This window comes from Arabidopsis thaliana, chromosome 2 (genome assembly GCF_000001735.4).
Source record: "Arabidopsis thaliana chromosome 2, partial sequence".
Taxonomy (NCBI): domain Eukaryota; kingdom Viridiplantae; phylum Streptophyta; class Magnoliopsida; order Brassicales; family Brassicaceae; genus Arabidopsis; species Arabidopsis thaliana.
The window spans coordinates 7,388,166-7,406,022 of record NC_003071.7 but is presented as its reverse complement, the minus strand read 5'-3'; the positions used below and the strand labels follow the sequence as shown (position 1 = coordinate 7,406,022).

General features: G+C 38.7%; 6 protein-coding genes across 14 annotated transcripts; 3 read left to right on the top strand and 3 right to left on the bottom strand.

Annotated features, from left to right (window-relative positions):
• Positions 1-760: 760 nt before the first annotated feature.
• AT2G17036 (F-box SKIP23-like protein (DUF295)) lies at positions 761-2,330 on the bottom strand (the record flags this gene model as incomplete). 2 transcript variants are annotated; one of them, NM_001335533.1, is made up of 2 exons in its annotated part: positions 761-888; positions 1,004-2,330. In NM_001335533.1, the coding sequence occupies 2 exons, from the start codon at positions 2,168-2,170 to the stop codon at positions 841-843; spliced, it is 1,215 nt and encodes a 404-aa protein (NP_001318237.1). In that variant the 3' UTR covers positions 761-840. The 2 variants fall into 2 exon arrangements, with proteins under 2 accessions (NP_001318237.1, NP_001324068.1); NM_001335534.1 differs by having other exon boundaries at positions 785-888; positions 1,004-2,167.
• Positions 2,331-2,361: 31 nt separating this feature from the next.
• AT2G17033 (pentatricopeptide (PPR) repeat-containing protein) lies at positions 2,362-4,906 on the bottom strand. Of its 4 annotated transcripts, none has more exons than NM_127257.3 (3): positions 4,791-4,889; positions 3,969-4,390; positions 2,362-3,880 (listed from the first exon to the last, which is right to left on the bottom strand). In NM_127257.3, exons 1-3 carry the CDS (start codon positions 4,816-4,818, stop codon positions 2,816-2,818), a joined length of 1,515 nt encoding a protein of 504 aa, NP_565402.1. In that variant the 5' UTR covers positions 4,819-4,889; the 3' UTR covers positions 2,362-2,815. The 4 variants fall into 4 exon arrangements, with proteins under 4 accessions (NP_565402.1, NP_849962.1, NP_001324066.1 ...); NM_179631.2 differs by having other exon boundaries at positions 2,377-3,880; positions 4,788-4,906; NM_001335531.1 differs by having other exon boundaries at positions 2,377-3,880; positions 4,775-4,830.
• A 146-nt stretch (positions 4,907-5,052) lies between these two features.
• AT2G17030 (F-box SKIP23-like protein (DUF295)) lies at positions 5,053-6,967 on the bottom strand. The gene is made up of 2 exons (NM_127256.5): positions 5,734-6,967; positions 5,053-5,414 (listed from the first exon to the last, which is right to left on the bottom strand). Exons 1-2 carry the CDS (start codon positions 6,913-6,915, stop codon positions 5,373-5,375), a joined length of 1,224 nt encoding a protein of 407 aa, NP_565401.1. The 5' UTR covers positions 6,916-6,967; the 3' UTR covers positions 5,053-5,372.
• A 170-nt stretch (positions 6,968-7,137) lies between these two features.
• Positions 7,138-9,742, top strand: AT2G17020 (F-box/RNI-like superfamily protein). Of its 3 annotated transcripts, none has more exons than NM_127255.4 (4): positions 7,138-7,445; positions 7,535-7,740; positions 7,818-7,911; positions 8,004-9,742. In NM_127255.4, the coding sequence occupies exons 1-4, from the start codon at positions 7,236-7,238 to the stop codon at positions 9,462-9,464; spliced, it is 1,971 nt and encodes a 656-aa protein (NP_565400.1). In that variant the 5' UTR covers positions 7,138-7,235; the 3' UTR covers positions 9,465-9,742. The 3 variants fall into 3 exon arrangements, with proteins under 3 accessions (NP_565400.1, NP_001325032.1, NP_001325033.1); NM_001335530.1 differs by having other exon boundaries at positions 7,144-7,445; positions 7,519-7,740; positions 8,004-9,737; NM_001335529.1 differs by lacking the exons at positions 7,138-7,445; positions 7,535-7,740 and having other exon boundaries at positions 7,775-7,911.
• Positions 9,743-10,037: 295 nt separating this feature from the next.
• Positions 10,038-13,261, top strand: AT2G17010 (Mechanosensitive ion channel family protein). 2 transcript variants are annotated; one of them, NM_001335528.1, is made up of 5 exons: positions 10,038-11,866; positions 11,946-12,069; positions 12,182-12,461; positions 12,542-12,744; positions 12,818-13,261. In NM_001335528.1, exons 1-3 carry the CDS (start codon positions 10,053-10,055, stop codon positions 12,251-12,253), a joined length of 2,010 nt encoding a protein of 669 aa, NP_001323613.1. In that variant the 5' UTR covers positions 10,038-10,052; the 3' UTR covers positions 12,254-12,461; positions 12,542-12,744; positions 12,818-13,261. The 2 variants fall into 2 exon arrangements, with proteins under 2 accessions (NP_001323613.1, NP_001318236.1); NM_001335527.1 differs by having other exon boundaries at positions 12,168-12,461.
• A 459-nt stretch (positions 13,262-13,720) lies between these two features.
• On the top strand, positions 13,721-17,130 carry AT2G17000 (Mechanosensitive ion channel family protein; the record flags this gene model as incomplete). 2 transcript variants are annotated; one of them, NM_127253.1, is made up of 6 exons in its annotated part: positions 13,918-15,530; positions 15,615-15,738; positions 15,820-16,113; positions 16,199-16,401; positions 16,489-16,779; positions 17,106-17,130. In NM_127253.1, the coding sequence occupies 6 exons, from the start codon at positions 13,918-13,920 to the stop codon at positions 17,128-17,130; spliced, it is 2,550 nt and encodes an 849-aa protein (NP_179292.1). The 2 variants fall into 2 exon arrangements, with proteins under 2 accessions (NP_001325106.1, NP_179292.1); NM_001335526.1 differs by lacking the exon at positions 17,106-17,130 and having other exon boundaries at positions 13,721-15,530; positions 16,489-16,990.
• Positions 17,131-17,857: the final 727 nt, after the last annotated feature.

Genomic DNA, 17,857 nt, shown 5'->3' with positions numbered 1-17,857 from the left:
TTTCATGGTACAACTAAGAAAAAAAAACTCTAATATTTCTTGTATTTTCAATAAATGTAAAGTAGATATATGTAGATATAAAATTTATAGATTTTAAATCGTTTTCTTTGTTACCAAAAGACCAAACAATTCACCAATAAAAACAAGTGAGTTCGACTAGTGGGGCTAGGAAGAATATATATGACAAACATATGAAAATTTCTCGGAAACTTCAGAAAAAGCTACTTTCTTTTAGTTTTTTTGTCTTCAAATGCCGAACATTATTCAGTAAACAGAACACAGCAATATTAACGAAACTTCCCAAAATAAGAAGCATCTAATATACACTTTATAACCAAACTTGTAAATTGTAAAATGAACTTTTTAACCATTAAAGTGATTGGTTATTAAAAAAAAAATCACCACATACATGATAAAGCTTTTTTTTACTGCAAGGTGACTGTATTTCACTGGTTGTGTCATATCATACAAAATTTTAATGCACTCTTCTCTGTTTCACTGAGAACTTGTGAATTCAAGTGATTAAATTCACAGTTACAACTTCATTTGCATAGCCAATCTTTACAGTTTTTCACCAATCAACACCATCTTAAAGTAAAGCAGGCTTCATCGAAATAAAGTTCTTGTTTTAGTTGGGACTTATTTCTCGTAACTAATTCGATTTTAACACAAAATCACTTTTCCAGTTTTCCTCAAAATCTTTGTATAGCGGACTTCGGTTTAGACATAAGAAAACTTTTGAAAGATGAATATACAAATTGTTTAGGAAAAAACAAGAGTTGGAAAAATACATATAAACATTGTCATTCAAGTTGAAGTGTCATCTCCAAGGTCTTAAACTCAAGATTGGGATTGTGATGATGTTTCTCCAGTATAATTTTCAACACTCTGAGACAAAAGATATTTGAGCATAAGTTAGTGAGACAAGCGGTAAAAAAGAAGTAGTAAGATGCAAATGTAAATACACTCTATTCGGGTGGTTGAGAGATTGGAAACCACTGACCTCATGAGAAGTAGTAATCCATGGAGGTGGAGGCCAAAACAACTTGGCATATTCAGGGAGTTTGTTTACCAGCTCTGTTTTCCCACTCCTGAAATCAAACACTCCCAAGTTTCGATCATCCATCACCACCAAGGATTCCTCATGCGTGTAGAAGAACACGAAGCTTCCAGTTCCCACGCAGCGAGGTATAATATCAGCAGTTGAAGCGGAAAAGGTGGAGTCATCACCAAGGAAAAACATCTTATCCCCAAGATCCTCAACCTCAACCCATCTCTTCTCTCTTTCCACTAATTTAAAGAATTTAAATTTGTAACTGACCGTGGTCTCATTAAAATACGAATAGAAACCCCCTGTGAATTCCGGTTTTTCATTCAGGCAAAACTCTATATCCACCAGAAACATTTCACCACAAGATTCAATCAGAAACTTCTTGTCACCGCCGCCAATCAAAGGATTAGCGGCCAATGTCAATTTGAAAGAAGAGTAGTCAACAACTACAGTCCTCCCATTGTAGTCGATAGCAAAGAAACGTCCATCGAACATAATCAAATCTTGACAACGAGAAGGTATGTAATCATTGATCACAGTCCATTCTCGATCCCAAGACCTAAACACAGCTAACTTTCCATATTCAAGAATTGTAAGCAACACGAATTTGTCATCATTTAGGTACTTGACAACAGTTTTCCCCAACTCCAACTCTAAAGCTGTGTGTCCAGGGACACAGTAGTAATCAGGATGATAGAGCTTGACTTCCCGACACAATTCACGAACCGTAAACTTAGACATATCGAAAATACGAGGTAAATGCTGAGGAAAGTAGTTTCTTGAAGAACTCAACGGTTTGAGAAGGGTCATCTTACGAGATACATATATGTTATCCCAAACCTTGACAATCCATCCAAACAGATCCGCCTCGCATTGCGGTTCATTAGGCTTGATAAGTAAAATACTCTGGTGCGCGACGCGGAGGATTACATTGGAGAGAAAGGGTTTGTCATCAGAGGGGAAGAACGGGAGGTTATGTGCCCAGAGAAGGCGCTTTGGCCCCGCGGCAGATCGCCATGAAGAACATACAGAACGGAACTGTATGAGATCAAAGGAAGATTCTAGACATTTGGAGATCAGGTCTAAGAGATCCTTTGGCAGTGTTGCCCAATCCATCATGGGTGAAACGAAAAGCTTTTTTTTTTCTTCAAATTTGATCGGTTGACTTTAATAGAGTTCAAAGGTGGACAAGGTCAAGCATGAAAAATCACTTTTTGAAGACAAATTTTTGAATGAGAAAAGCAGACATCCAAGATTCTCTCTTGAATAAAAATCTTAAGAAGACAAAAGAGAAATCAATACCATTAATCTGAAGAAACCTTATAGGGACAAGAACTTTCACTTATTTGCTATCCAAATCAAAGGACTAGAGCAGATGCACTTTTAAACAAACTAAAGCTCCAGAGCCATTGCTTGAAATAAACTATACACATTATTCAAGACTAGAAACTTCATGGAATATAGCTAAAGATACACCAGAAACAGAAACAAACAAACTATTGTTAAAATTTCACAGAGCTCTAGGGTTTAACATACATACTTGAAAACTGAAATGATTTTTGTTCAGATTTCTCTTATTCTAAAACCAGCTATTCAGAATTTTACTACCACGCAGGTAATTTTAAGAGTGTAAAGAGAAAATTTCGACTCACCTGATTAGTTCTGGTGGAAAATTTGACACCAAGAGTTGATTTGGATTCCAAGCAAAACTTATTCCTGATCAATCTTAAGCAAATTGTGATCAAAATATACAGTTATAAATCTTCATTTGCAGAGCCATTCTTTAACAGTTTTTCCCTTGGCAATAAAACTACCAACATTCTTCCGGTCAATTCTCATCGGGCTTCCAGTACGCACCATTATCTTTTTAACCAGCGCTTTCACCGGTGACTCTCCTCTTACATTGCTATGCTTTCCAGATCCAGAAACAACTACAATCTCTGCAGGAATTACACACTTTTCTTCGCTAAATCTAAGTCTGGTCTCATCCATCCATTGCAGCAATATCAAATACGATGAGCTCAAGTGCATACCATGTAAATCCAACTTACCCTCTACCGCGTTCCACTCAATTGCTTCATCTAAAACTGATGACTGAGTCAATTCATGGACCAGAAGTGCTTCGTCCTCATTCAGAAAAGTACGCAGTTCAGAAAGAGAAACCGGACAGCTATCCAAGTCTTTCAACATTGATATGATGGTAGGACAAGAATTCAAGACCGAGTTATACGTCCTTATGGAGAAAGGAACATTAAAACCCTTCAACTTCTGTAACCAAGAACCCATTTGGGGCAATGCATCATGAGCTCCATAGGAAGAGAGAACCATATTTGAACAAACTGTGTCGATTTTGTGACCTTCTGTTCCCATTCTGTGTACTACTCTGTTCATATCGTCAAACAATCCTAATCTTCCATAGCCGTATAGAACAGACTTATATTCAAACAATCCCGGCTTTATTTTTTCCATTCTCATCTCCTCGATAACTCTTTCCGCATCATGAGGCTGGTCCATGTTACATAATCCAGAAACCATAGACTTGTAAGCTTGAGTTTTGACATAAACTGATGATGATCTTTGGATTATCTCTCTCAAACGAAAAGATGCTTCACTGAAACCTTGTATAGACCCTTGTTTAGAATTTGATTCAACCAAATTGCAGAGGAAGAGAGTAAAGTCTCTTTCATTTGACTTCAGTCTCGAAACCGCAGTAGAAAGTAGCGTTTCTGATTCATCAAATCTTTCTTGTTTATTGAGCAAAGCAATAAGTTCAGCAATGAGTTTAGGATTCCAATCAAACCACGACGCTTCAGTAATTTCCGAATACAACTGGAGAAGAAAACAACAACCAATATAAAGTCATTTACCTTCATCAATATTTTATTGAGAGAAACAGGAAAAAAAAGCAAAGACTCACAGACAGAGCAAAGAAGGAGAGATGAGGATGGGAAGTTTGATCAGAGAGGAGATGAGAGAGGACATTGAGAGCAACTGATTTGGGTGAAGCAGCCACAAACTTCTTAATGTGTCGGTTTATCGCTGACGGATCACCAGCTAAGGCTGGAGACGAGAGAGAGGAGAGAAACCGGTCGCCATGCTTCATCAGAGGCACTGCTCCGGCCTTGGATCGAACAACCATTTTCGTTTTGTAAGTCCATGACACATTGTTGCTTAGCTCTGCTCCCCAGTAACAGATACCTTGGCTTAGCCGCTGAGGCGGAGTGAACAGGAACCGTCGCAAGCCGCTGTTACTGCTACTTGTCATCTGGTTCAGAGCTTTGTGTCTGGACGTAAAGGTAGAAGGATAAACAAGAGTCAAGGTTCTGGTAACAACCACACCTGCATTGTATAGTGCTCAATATGAATAACCAAGTACAGACCAAGAAATCAACCCATATCGATGAATTGAATCAGAAACTGAGAACCAATTGCTAAATTACATACGTTTAATGCCAAAATGCCCAATTCAATTCCAATCAATTAGAGAAACTAATGCTACACTGAGAAACTGAATAAAAAATTGTACTTTAACACGAGATGTGAACTTAAGAGAGAAACTGTGCAATTAGGGATTCTACCTTACCCAATAAGAACCTAAACCGGAATTCGTTTTCAACAATTCTAGTTTCTTGTCTATACAACAGTAATCAGAAAAAAGGGGAAAACTTTTAAACCACTAGATAGCGAAATCGAAAGAATCAATAAGAACACAAGAGAGTTTACAAGTTGGGTTTACCACCATGGATGGTCTGGATCAAAGCCGCCATTTTTAAACTGGTAACGAATTTGCCTCTGTTTTTCTTTGCCGTAAATCCTTATCCACCATCACTCATTATCCATTCGTTATGACTCATCCGAACACACTAGACCGCATCGCCGAATACCGGACTTCGGTTAAATAATTTGGTACCGGTTAAGCAATTTGGATTAGTGTGACGACTAATTAATGGTACAGCTCTGTCATCGTCAAATTCAAGTTCAGAAATTCTAGAATTTCAAAAGATTGATTTACTGTGATAACCAAAGATGAATTTACAAAGTAAATTTGTTCTTACCGTAAGTGTCGCAAATTGTTTTGGAGATAACATGAGTTGGAATCTCCGACGAACATCATTCTTTGGTGAAAAAAGATTACAAAGAACGGTTCTCTAATTTACAGACGTCAAGCTAGTGAAAAGCTTAGAATCGATAAAAACATAAACATGTGATTCAAGTTGTAGTCTCTCTATTCTTAATTCTATGTCAGAGAGATTAACCTCCGTAAGACCGTTTAACCATAGCATCTCCAATCTTCTTCAACTTTGGATTATACACATGTTTTTCAAGATTGGGATGATGTTTCTCCAATATGATCTTCAGCACGCTGAGACAGTAAATGTTTCGCATATTAGCAATGAGCAAAATTTAGTGTGACTAACATACAACGAAACGCAGAATGGCAGTAAGGCAAAATATGGATTTGACTGTTCAACCATCATCAAAAGTCATGAAACTGACCAGAAACCCAATGCATGTTAAGAGAATATGGCAAATATGAAAGATGTTGATTGATTGATACAACGAATATGTCACAGAGTTTCCATAGCCACAAGATGCAATTGCAAGGTAGTGTATACACAACTATAAACAAACAATCCTAAACAAACGGTATTTCAGGTGTTAACAGATTAAAAACTACTGACCGCATGAGAAGTTATCCAAGGAGGTGGAGGCCAAAACAGCTTAGCATATTCAGGGAGTTTTTGCACTAGCTCTATTTTCCCACTCCTGAAGTCAAACACTCCCAAATCTCGATCTTGCATCGCACCCAAGTCTTCCCCATTGAAGACATTACCGTTGAAGAACACAGAGCTTCCATCACATAGAGGTAATATATCGGAAGCTGAAGCAGAAAAGGTGGAATCATCACCAAGGAACAACATCTTATCCTCAAGATCGTAAACATCAACCCAACTCTCCTCTCTTTCCACAAATCTATACACTTTAAATTTGACTGTTCTCTCATTCATATAAAACGCAGGATGCTCGAAAATCTCCTCAACAAATCCAGGATCCCCTTCCACTGCCTCTAAGCTCAAGTACATATCAACAAGCAACATTTCACCACAAGATTCAATCAAAAACTTCTTATCACCACCAAACACAGGACTCGCAACCAACGTCAACTTCAAGGAACTGTAATCCACAACCACAGTCCTCCCGTTGTTATCAACCGCAAAGAAACGTCCATCGAACAACATCACATCATCATAAGGAGAAGGCATGTCATTAATCACAGTCCATGCTCGATCCCAAGACCTAAACACAGCTAACTTCCCCGAAACATGAATCGTAAGCAACACAAATTTATAATCTCCATCACAATCTAGATACTTAACAACAGCTTTCTCCAAATACAAACTCTCTACAATATCACCAACAGTATTGAAATAATGAAGCTTGAATTCACGACCCAATTCTCGAACCTTAAACTTGGACATATCGAGAACACGAGGGAAATTCTCAGGAATTGAGTTTCTTGTATCACATAACGGATCTAAAAGAGTCACCTTACGAGGAACATTAAGATCTTCCTCGACTTTGATCAACCATCCAAACGAATCCGATTCGATACACGGTTCATGAGGCTTGATAAGTAAGATACTCCGCTGCGAGAGACGGAAACCAACGGCGGAATCAGGGAAGAGACTCCCCCCGTTATCGGGGAGGATCGGGAGATGATGTGTTGGAAGAGGACTTTTCGGCTCGGCGGCGGATCGCCATGAAGAACAAACGGAACGGAATTGGATGAGATCGAAGGAAGATTCTAGAGATTTTGAAATTAGGTCTAAAAGATCCTTCGGTAGTGTAGACCAATCCACCATTGATGAAATTGAATAGCTTTGAACTTCAGAAATGAAAACTCGATAACAGTTATCGACGGTGAGATTTGACCCGACCCGACCCGAATCTAATACCGAGCCGAGCCATAATTTTATCAAACCGAATCAAATTTAACTATAACCGAACCAAATCTAACTGAACAAACCGAAATAAACCGTTACCGTTTTGTCTGATATCAATATTTTAATGTCCATGAAAAATGGATCTAAAAATTCGGACTTTTTAAAGATGAGATTCGGACACAACCCGAGATCGCCACAATTTCCGCAATTTACTTGATCAGGAAAGAGAGACTCCGTTGATGGCTACCACCACCGTCGTATGCGGCGGAGGAGGAGATGTTGAGGGTTGCGATGGCGAGAGAAGCCTGGATCTGTTACCGGCGGCTCTCTTGGAGACTATTATGACGAAACTCGATGTTGCGTCTCTCTGCTCGTTGGCTTCTACTTGCAAAACACTTAAGAGCTGTGTCACTCGTGTTCTCACCTTCACTCCCAACTTCCACATCTTCGTAAGTCTCCACATTTCTTTAAGGGTTTGATTTGGATTTCGATTTCAAACTGAAACTGTATAAAAAGTTTTAGTCTTTTTGGATTTCAGAATGTTTCATTGTCAATGGAAACTGTTAGACCATTGTTGTTTCCGAATCAACAACTTTCTAGTCTCAAGCTTGATTGTGGAAGGCTTGGTAATTCAGCTATTGATATATTGGTACGTCCTTCTTTGAGGGAGATTTCTCTTCACAATTGTCGGGATTTCAGCGGAGATCTCATCTCCGAAATTGGTAGGAAATGCAAGGATTTGAGGTATGTGTGTGATGATGCATCTGCTATAATATGAGGAATCTTTCTGTTGCTGTGTCTGACGGATTGGTAAACTTCAGGCTCCTATGTTTGGGTTCAGTAGCAGAGAAAGTTGGTCGAAGTATTAGCCGTTGTGCTTTGGAGGATTTACTTAATGGTTGCTCCCATTTAGAGGTTTGAATCCTTAATAGATTCTCTTTTGATCTTATTATCTAGTGTTGATTGTCTGTGTAATGGAATCATGCCATATGTGTTGTATTTGGCAGGTCTTAGCACTCATGTTTGACCTCTCATTGTATCTGCGTCCTGGTGATGGTCGCATTTTTGGATTGGTATCTGATAGATTGACTCATCTGGAGCTAGGACACATCACGTCAAGGATGATGACTCAGCTACTCACATCAACTGAAATCTCGGGGCAAGACAGCAACCGAGTTACTACATCTACTGTGCTACAAAATGTCCAGCGGTTGCGCCTCTCAGTGGATTGTATTACTGATGCTGTGGTTAAGGCGATATCGAAATCTCTTCCATCTTTGATAGATTTGGACATAAGAGACGCGCCTCTTGAGGATCCAAGACAAGTATCAGACCTCACGGATTTTGGGCTTCATGAGATCAATCAGAATGGTAAGCTGAAGCACCTGTCTCTAATCCGTAGCCAGGAGTTTCACCCTACTTACTTCCGGCGAGTTAGTGATCAAGGAATGCTTTTTCTTGCTGACAAATGCTTGGGAATGGAAACCATTTGTCTTGGTGGCTTTTGTCGGGTAACAGATGCTGGTTTCAAGACTATTCTTCACTCTTGCGCTAGCCTCTCCAAGTTTAGTATATATCATGGACCTAAATTGACGGATCTTGTCTTCCATGACATCTTAGCAACTACTCTTTCGCTTAGTCATGTTAGCTTAAGAAGGTGCCATCTTCTTACTGACCACGCAATTCAAAAGCTGGCATCAAGTCTCAAGCTGGAGAATCTTGACCTCAGAGGGTGCAGAAACCTGAGGGATGAAACCTTGACAGCTGTATCTCATCTGCCAAAACTGAAGGTTTTACTTCTTGATGGCGCTGATATTAGCGACACAGGGCTTTCGTACCTAAAAGAGGGAGTTTTGGACTCCCTAGTTTCTTTATCTGTCAGAGGGTGCAGAAATTTAACCGATAAGTTCATGTCTACCTTATTTGACGGATCCTCAAAACTGGCGTTGCGGGAACTCGACTTGTCTAATCTTCCTAATCTAACGGATGCTGCCATTTTTGCTCTAGCAAAATCTGGAGCCCCAATCACAAAACTGCAACTAAGAGAATGTAGACTCATAGGTGATGCCTCAGTCATGGCTCTTGCATCCACCCGGGTTTACGAAGACGAATGTCCTGGAAGTAGCCTGTGCTTGTTGGATCTTTACGACTGTGGTGGCATCACGCAACTCTCATTCAAATGGCTAAAGAAACCGTTTTTCCCGAGGCTTAAATGGTTAGGGATCACAGGAAGTGTAAACAGAGATATCGTAGATGCTTTGGCAAGGAGACGACCACATTTGCAGGTCTCTTGCCGTGGAGAAGAGCTTGGAAATGATGGGGAAGACGACTGGGACTCTGCAGACATACACCAACACATAGAAGCACAAGAAGATGAGCTTGAACAGTGGATTCTTGGAGACGAAGGTGATGTTGAAATGGAGGATGCAGAAGACGAGAGTGAAGAAGACGCAAGTGAAGAAGACTGATAATTCTGAAGCTATTTGGGTAAATACCAATTCTCGTCATCTTTACTTGAGGTTTTAATTCTTTTGATGTTCTTTTTTTCTTTCTTAGTTCTTATGGTTATTGTTGTTATTAGTGTTGTGTTGTTGTTGTTGGTGATGTTGTTGTTCTAATCATCTCTTGTTTCTTTAACTCTGGTCTTGATTATTTGAATAAAGGATATCTAGAGATTGTGTTGTGTGTGTTTTTGTAATAATTAGAGTTTGATAAAAGAAAATAAAATATTTAAGGTGAAATAGTTTTGGATTTTAATTATCATTTTTGGTTCAATTTAATATGAATTTTATTTGCTATACTATAAAGATTTGAATCTCTTATACCAGTATTGATCATAGTAAGTTAAAAAAACATTATCGTAAATAATATAATAGTTGTAATTTGTTTATAATCTCATGCCATTATGTACACGTAACGTTTATTCCTAATTAACGTAAGCTTTTGTACCATGCATCACAACAATCGGCGAAGTTTTTGTTTCTTTTTTCTAAAAAATCGTAATTTTGTTAAGCAAATTTTTCTTCTTAGATTTAATAATAACAATTAATTTTCAAATGGATTTCAGAAATTCCTTCAAATCTCATAGCTCATACAAACAAATTCGAAGCCCCGGAGATCAAAGCGAGCCAAGCCCTGAACATCTGCCAATTCTCCACGATCACCATCCTGATCATTCCGGCATGGTGGTCGATGACCAGAAACCCGACAGCACTCGTTCTAGCCTCGACGATGGTCGTAACGCGCCTGTAGAACGTGATGCCAGTTACAAATTCTGGCAAGACAACACTACTGGAACGTCAACGGATCACACGGCGGTGAGAACAAGTGATAAAGATCCAATCGCTATTAGTCGAAAAGGCGATAGATTAAGCGGTAGTTTCGATTTCGTGCACGGGAAGCTACCGGTTGATGAATCTCCAACGAAAATGGTCGCTGGAGAGCCTGTGAATCGGCAATGGAGAGGTAGAAATAATGAAGAGATCACACTTGATGTTGATCAAGAAAATGATGATGTAAGTCACCAAACAATGCCTACGCCTACATCAACGGCTCGAACCTCGTTTGATGCGTCTAGAGAAATGCGAGTCTCTTTTAACGTTCGTAGAGCGGGTGGTGCGTTTGTCGCTGGTTCGGTTCCTTCTTCGTCTTCCCATTCGTCTTCTTCTTCGTCCGCGACAATGCGGACGAATCAGGATCAGCCGCAACTGCAGGAGGAAGAGGTTGTGAGATGTACTTCGAACATGTCGTTTCAGAGGAAATCAGAGCTTATATCTAGAGTGAAGACAAGGTCTAGGCTTCAAGATCCGCCACGTGAGGAAGAAACGCCTTACTCGGGTTGGAGATCGGGTCAGTTGAAATCCGGGTTACTTGCGGATATTGATGAAGAGGATGATCCATTAGCGGAAGAAGATGTACCAGATGAGTATAAAAGAGGGAAGCTTGACGCCATTACATTGCTCCAGTGGCTTAGCTTAGTCGCTATTATAGCTGCATTAGCGTGTAGTTTGTCGATTCAGTCTTGGAAGAAAGTTAGAGTTTGGAATCTTCATCTATGGAAATGGGAAGTGTTCTTGTTGGTTCTTATATGTGGGAGGTTGGTTTCGGGTTGGGGAATCCGAATCGTTGTCTTCTTCATCGAGAGAAACTTCCTTTTGCGGAAGCGGGTTCTTTACTTCGTTTACGGTGTGCGTAGAGCTGTTCAGAACTGTCTATGGCTAGGCCTAGTCCTTCTCGCTTGGCACTTCTTGTTCGACAAGAAAGTACAGAGGGAGACAAGGAGCAGGTTTCTTCCTTACGTAACCAAGATCTTGGTGTGTTTCTTGCTAAGTACTATCTTGTGGTTGATCAAGACACTAGTGGTTAAAGTTCTGGCCTCTTCGTTCCACGTCAGTACTTACTTTGATCGGATTCAAGAAGCGCTCTTTAACCAGTACGTGATCGAGACGTTATCGGGTCCTCCCATGATTGAAATGAGCAGGATTGAGGAAGAGGAAGAGCGGGCGCAAGACGAGATATTCAAGATGCAGAACGCAGGTGCTAATTTACCACCAGATCTTTGCGCGGCTGCGTTTCCACCGGGAAAAAGCGGGAGAGTAATGAATCCGAAACTCTCCCCGATAATCCCGAAATCAACAACTGATAATGGAATTAGCATGGAACATCTTCACAGGATGAATCATAAGAACATCTCTGCTTGGAACATGAAGAGACTAATGAAGATTGTGAGAAATGTTTCTCTGACCACACTGGACGAACAGATGCTAGAAAGCACATACGAAGATGAATCCACCCGCCAGATACGAAGCGAAAAAGAGGCTAAAGCAGCTGCAAGGAAGATTTTCAAGAACGTTGAGCAACGTGGCGCAAAGTGAGTCTACATTTTCAATTACTTTCATTAAAAGAATCCAATTTAAGTTTCACTAATAGACTCCTCTGAATGACTAAAGGTACATTTACCTAGAGGATTTGATGAGATTTTTGCGGGAAGACGAGGCGATGAAGACCATGGGCCTCTTCGAAGGTGCACCGGAGAATAAAAGGATCAGCAAATCAGCCTTAAAGAACTGGCTGGTAATTGTTGATTTTTCTGCATTGGTCTTATTAGAAAAAGATTCACCAGATTAATTTCTGCTGTGTATATATATCACACCGTTGTTGACTTTGATTAGGTCAATGCTTTCAGAGAGCGACGAGCTCTTGCCCTGACACTCAACGACACCAAGACAGCAGTGAACAAGCTCCATCACATGATTAATATTGTCACTGCCATAGTCATTGTTGTCATTTGGCTTGTCCTTCTTGAAATTGCTTCCTCCAAGGTACTTCTCTTTGTAAGTTCACAAGTTGTACTCTTGGCCTTCATCTTTGGGAACACTGTCAAGACCGTCTTCGAGTCCATCATCTTCTTATTCATCGTACACCCTTACGATGTTGGTGATCGGTGTGAGATTGACAGTGTACAGGTATGTGCATGCGCCTTTGCAATGTAACCCGCAAGAATCTTGTAAACTGGCTAACCAAATGTTAATGAAATGAAATCCAGTTGGTGGTGGAGGAGATGAACATACTCACTACCGTGTTCTTACGATACGACAATCTGAAGATTATGTATCCGAATAGTCTTTTGTGGCAGAAATCAATCAACAATTACTACCGCAGTCCGGATATGGGAGATGCAATCGAGTTCTGTGTCCACATTACTACTCCTCTTGAAAAAATCTCCGTGATCAAACAGAGAATATCGAAGTAAGACTTACCGATATTTTTATGCTTATGCGCGTTTTTATACCGATATGCTAACTAACTTACCGCAATGTAGCTACATCGACAACAAGCCGGAGTATTGGTACCCACAAGCCAAAATCATTGTAAAAGATTTGGAAGATTTGCACATAGTAAGACTAGCAATATGGCCATGTCACAGGATTAATCACCAAGACATGGCTGAAAGATGGACAAGAAGAGCCGTCTTAGTCGAAGAAGTGATTAAGATACTCCTCGAGCTCGACATTCAACACCGGTTTTATCCGCTCGATATCAATGTCCGAACAATGCCTACCGTTGTCTCTAGCAGAGTTCCACCTGGCTGGTCACAAAACCAACCTGCCTGAAATTTTGATGAACAACACAACACTTTTCATTTTGCCTCAAAGGAGTCAACAATTTTGTAACCAAACAAACATTAATCTAATTAATTAGTTCATATAACCACAATTTTGACCTTTTCAAGATTCATTAATCACAATTCAAGAGTTCTTCCCGAATCAATCAAGTATCTATGACTCTACTCTTACATTACATGTGCTTAGGATTAAGTAGCAACTATAATCTCTAAAGTCTAAATTAATCTTCCCTAATTCAAACTTAAGCCTAATCTCATCTACCCATTGAAATCATTATTCAATAACCAAGCTAGTTCTTGCCTGTTAAGCAGAGATATTAATAAACAACAAAGAAAAGAATCAAAACCAACGTATAACCTTGTTAATGATGAAGATAAGAACGAAAGGAAACAAGAACAATATTGTATGCACGCAATGACTAAGAGAAATCTTGTGTTGGGTGTTGTTAAATGTTAATAAATGTGCCCACCCTAAAACGAAAACAATCAAAGTCCAAACTTAGAACATGAGATGTGTAAAACACCTTCATTAAATTTAGTGATCGTTTTTTATCAAATGACAAATTAATTACTATATTAAGTCATTATCCAACTCATAGTGGTTTTAAAAACTCCTAAACCAAATTATAATTGTTAGTAAGTTAAGTAACAGAGAACAAAATAATACTCGTAACTCTTGTTTCCAAACTATAACGTAACTTTTGTTCATCATCTTCACAGTTTCTGTTTCTGTTTCTAAAGATTCTAAATTTTGTGTTTTTCTTTTCCTTTTTCTTTCGATTATTTTTGATTTTCTGATGGAATTCCGCAAACCCTTTAAGTCTCATAGCTCGTATAAACAGATTATAAGCACCGGAGATCAAAACGAGAAGACAAAGAAGAAGAAGAAACTGGCGAATCTTGACGATGGCGACATTGCTAAAACTCAGAGCTCTGGGTCTAGTTTCGATGGAAACAGCTATAAGTTCTGGCAAGACATTGCAACAGATGATTATACAAAGAGCGGGAGTTTCGATTTCCCGCAATACCGTGAGGAGATCACACTCGATGTAAACGAAGAAACAGAGGAAACAGAGGATGTCAGCAACAACAACAATTTGTCCGGTTCTAAAGAAACGAGAGTCTTTTTCAAAATAAACAGTTCAGGAACTAATAATATGTCTGGTTCTGTACGTTCTTGTACATCTTCGACTTCGTTTTCATCGGCCACAATGCGGTTAAATTTAGAGCAGCAGTTGGAGGATGAAGGAGAGGTGGTTGTAAGATGTTCATCGGTGAGGAAAACAGAGCTAGTTTCGAGGGCGAAGGCGAGATCGAGGTTGATAGATCCGCCACAAGAAGAGGAACAACAATACTCGAGCTGGATCGGGACATCGGATCAGTTAAGATCAGGTTTACTTGGGAGACACTCCGATGATATTGAGGAAGAAGATGATTCTTCGGCTGAAGAAGATGTTCCAGTGGAATATCGAAAGTTGAAAATGGATGCGATAACGTTGCTTCAATGGATGAGCTTAATCGCACTCGTAGTTGCGTTAGTGTTGAGTCTAGGGCTTCATACTTGGAGAAATGCAACTCTATGGAGCCTTCATCTGTGGAAATGGGAAGTGGTCTTGCTGGTTCTCATCTGTGGGAGGCTGGTTTCGGGATGCGGAATCCGAATCATCGTCTTCTTTATCGAAAGAAACTTCCTTTTGAGGAAACGGGTTCTTTACTTCGTATACGGTGTGAAGACTGCTGTTCAGAACTGTCTCTGGCTCGGCCTCGTGCTTCTCGCTTGGCATTTCTTGTTTGACAAGAAAGTAGAAAAGGAAACACAAAGCGATGTTCTTCTTCTTATGTCTAAAATATTAGTGTGTTTTTTGTTGAGCACGGTCTTATGGCTGATCAAGACACTGGTGGTGAAAGTTCTAGCCTCTTCGTTCCACGTTAGTACCTACTTTGATCGGATTCAAGAAGCTCTGTTTCATCATTACTTGATCGAGACGTTATCTGGACCTCCAATGCTTGAGTTAAGCAGGATTGAGGAAGAGGAAGATCGGACGCAAGATGAGATCTACAAGATGCAGAAAGGAGGAGCTGATTTATCACCTGAACTTTGTTCCGCTGCGTTTCCTCAGGAAAAAAGTGGAAGTACAATGAACATGAAGTTCTCTCCAATCATTCCAAAGACGGGAAGTGATAACGGAATCACAATGGATGATTTACACAAGATGAATCAGAAAAACGTTTCAGCTTGGAACATGAAGAGACTGATGAAGATTGTGAGAAATGTTTCCCTGAGTACGTTGGACGAACAAGCGCTTCAAAACACGTGTGAAGATGAATCCACTCGACAGATACGGAGCGAAAAAGAAGCTAAAGCAGCTGCAAGGAAGATTTTCAAGAACGTAGCTCAACCTGGCACAAAGTGAGTATACAATTTCTCTACTTTCTTTAAAAAGATTTCTTTCCTAGGACCTAATAAATCCATAATCTGAATGTATATAAATAGACACATATATCTGGAGGACTTGATGAGATTTTTGCGAGTAGACGAGGCGATGAAGACAATGTGTCTCTTCGAAGGCGCCTTAGTGACCAAAAAGATTACTAAATCAGCCTTGAAGAACTGGCTGGTACTACTTCTTGTTCATAGAAAATGTTGATTCTTATGATTATGTATATATGTCACTAAAGTATTGATTCTGCTTAATTAGGTAAATGCTTTCAGAGAGAGAAGAGCACTTGCCTTAACACTCAATGACACCAAAACAGCAGTGAACAAACTCCATCACATGATTAGTTTTCTCACTGCCATTGTCATCATAGTCATATGGCTGATCCTTCTTGAAATCGCTACTTCCAAGTATCTTTTATTTCTAACTTCACAAGTTGTACTCTTAGCCTTCATGTTTGGGAACTCTCTCAAGACCGTCTTCGAGTCAATCATCTTCCTCTTCATCATTCACCCTTACGATGTTGGTGATCGGTTACTCATCGACACTGTAGAGGTAACTAAAAAACCAAAATGTGTTTGTTTTTAGTCTATTTACTAAACCTTATACATAGGCTAATTTAACAAGATCAAAATTGTAGATGGTGGTGGAGGAAATGAACATTCTCACAACAGTTTTCTTGAGAGCTGACAATCTGAAGATTGTGTATCCAAATATTCTTCTATGGCAGAAAGCGATCCACAATTACAACCGTAGTCCGGATATGGGAGATGAAGTTACATGCTGTGTCCACATTACTACTCCTCCTGAAAAGATTGCTGCAATCAAACAAAGAATATCAAGGTAAAAAATCATGCCCTTGTTCTAGTGTCTTAAGCTTATATATTATGACAGGATGATAATATGATCGTTTTTTCGCGAAAACCGCAGCTACATTGATAGCAAGCCAGAGTATTGGTATCCAAAAGCTGATGTCATTGTAAAGGATGTGGAAGATTTGAACATTGTGAGGATAGCAATATGGCTATGTCATAAAATTAACCATCAAAACATGGGAGAGAGATTTACAAGAAGAGCGTTGTTGATCGAGGAAGTAATCAAAATCCTCCTCGAACTCGACATTCAATACCGGTTTCATCCACTTGACATCAATGTTAAAACCATGCCAACAGTTGTCTCGAGCAGAGTTCCACCTGCCTGGTCACAAAACCCTGATTTAAGGTAATTATAGAGAAGATGTGTGTGCCTTTTCTTTTGGTGTTAAGTGTGTTATCTTAACTCTTAAGTGCATGAGAGACAGCAAACTGTGTTTTAGTATGAGGTTGGTTGTTGTATTTTTTTTTTCTTTGTTAGTAAACCGCTTGTTGTATATATATGAAGGTGAAAGCAAAGAGTGGGATCATAAACTTGTGTTATAGAAACTTTATGAAATAGAAACAAATGATATTTTTAGTAATGAGGTATTTTTTTATTTATTTTTTGTGTGGCAGAAGAGAAAAACTTCGAAAACAAATTCACTTTTTTTTCTTCTTGAATGTTTTTTTTAGGCGAATTATTCTTCTTGAATGTTAATTCCAACATCATTAGTTTCAATAACATAAAATTTTACTTCGATCTACATGTTCTCCAAATTACCAGATCATTTTACAGTGTCATCTTTAAAATAATTTAGTTTTAATCTAGTTTTACGACTGATAATGATGCAGCATATTTTGAATAAAGATCTATATTTTTTATGAATTTTAATATTTAACCTATAATAGGTATGTTTAGGTTTTATTAAATGGTTTTCAGCAGGTTTAAAGTTTTGTTATAATTTATAAATAGTATACTTAGGCTTTAAATTTATGAAAATGTTTCAGAAAACATAGAAAGCGAAAACACAAAACATGTTTTTGAAAGAATATCGAGAATTTAACAAATCTAGTAAAGTTTAATTTTGTTTAAAGATGTTCAAAACTAAACTAATCACTTTGCCATTTATCTTAGTTTTTTATATTCCCACAATTGATGGATACTAGCATATCATATGCGGGTTGTTACCTAACGCGCAGTAGCACTTAGAACGCATAATCGGTATCTACACGATTTTAGACTATTTATACGTTCATAATATAAAATATTACAAATAAGATTGTTAATTTAAAAAGAAAAAGATGGAGATTAGACAAAAAAAAACATTTATTGAAAAACACGAAAATGTTAAATCATTAATAAGAATTAGACAAAAACATTCATTTCATAACATTATAGCATGTATGAAGTCAAAATTTATAAATTTAAATTTATATAGTGAAAA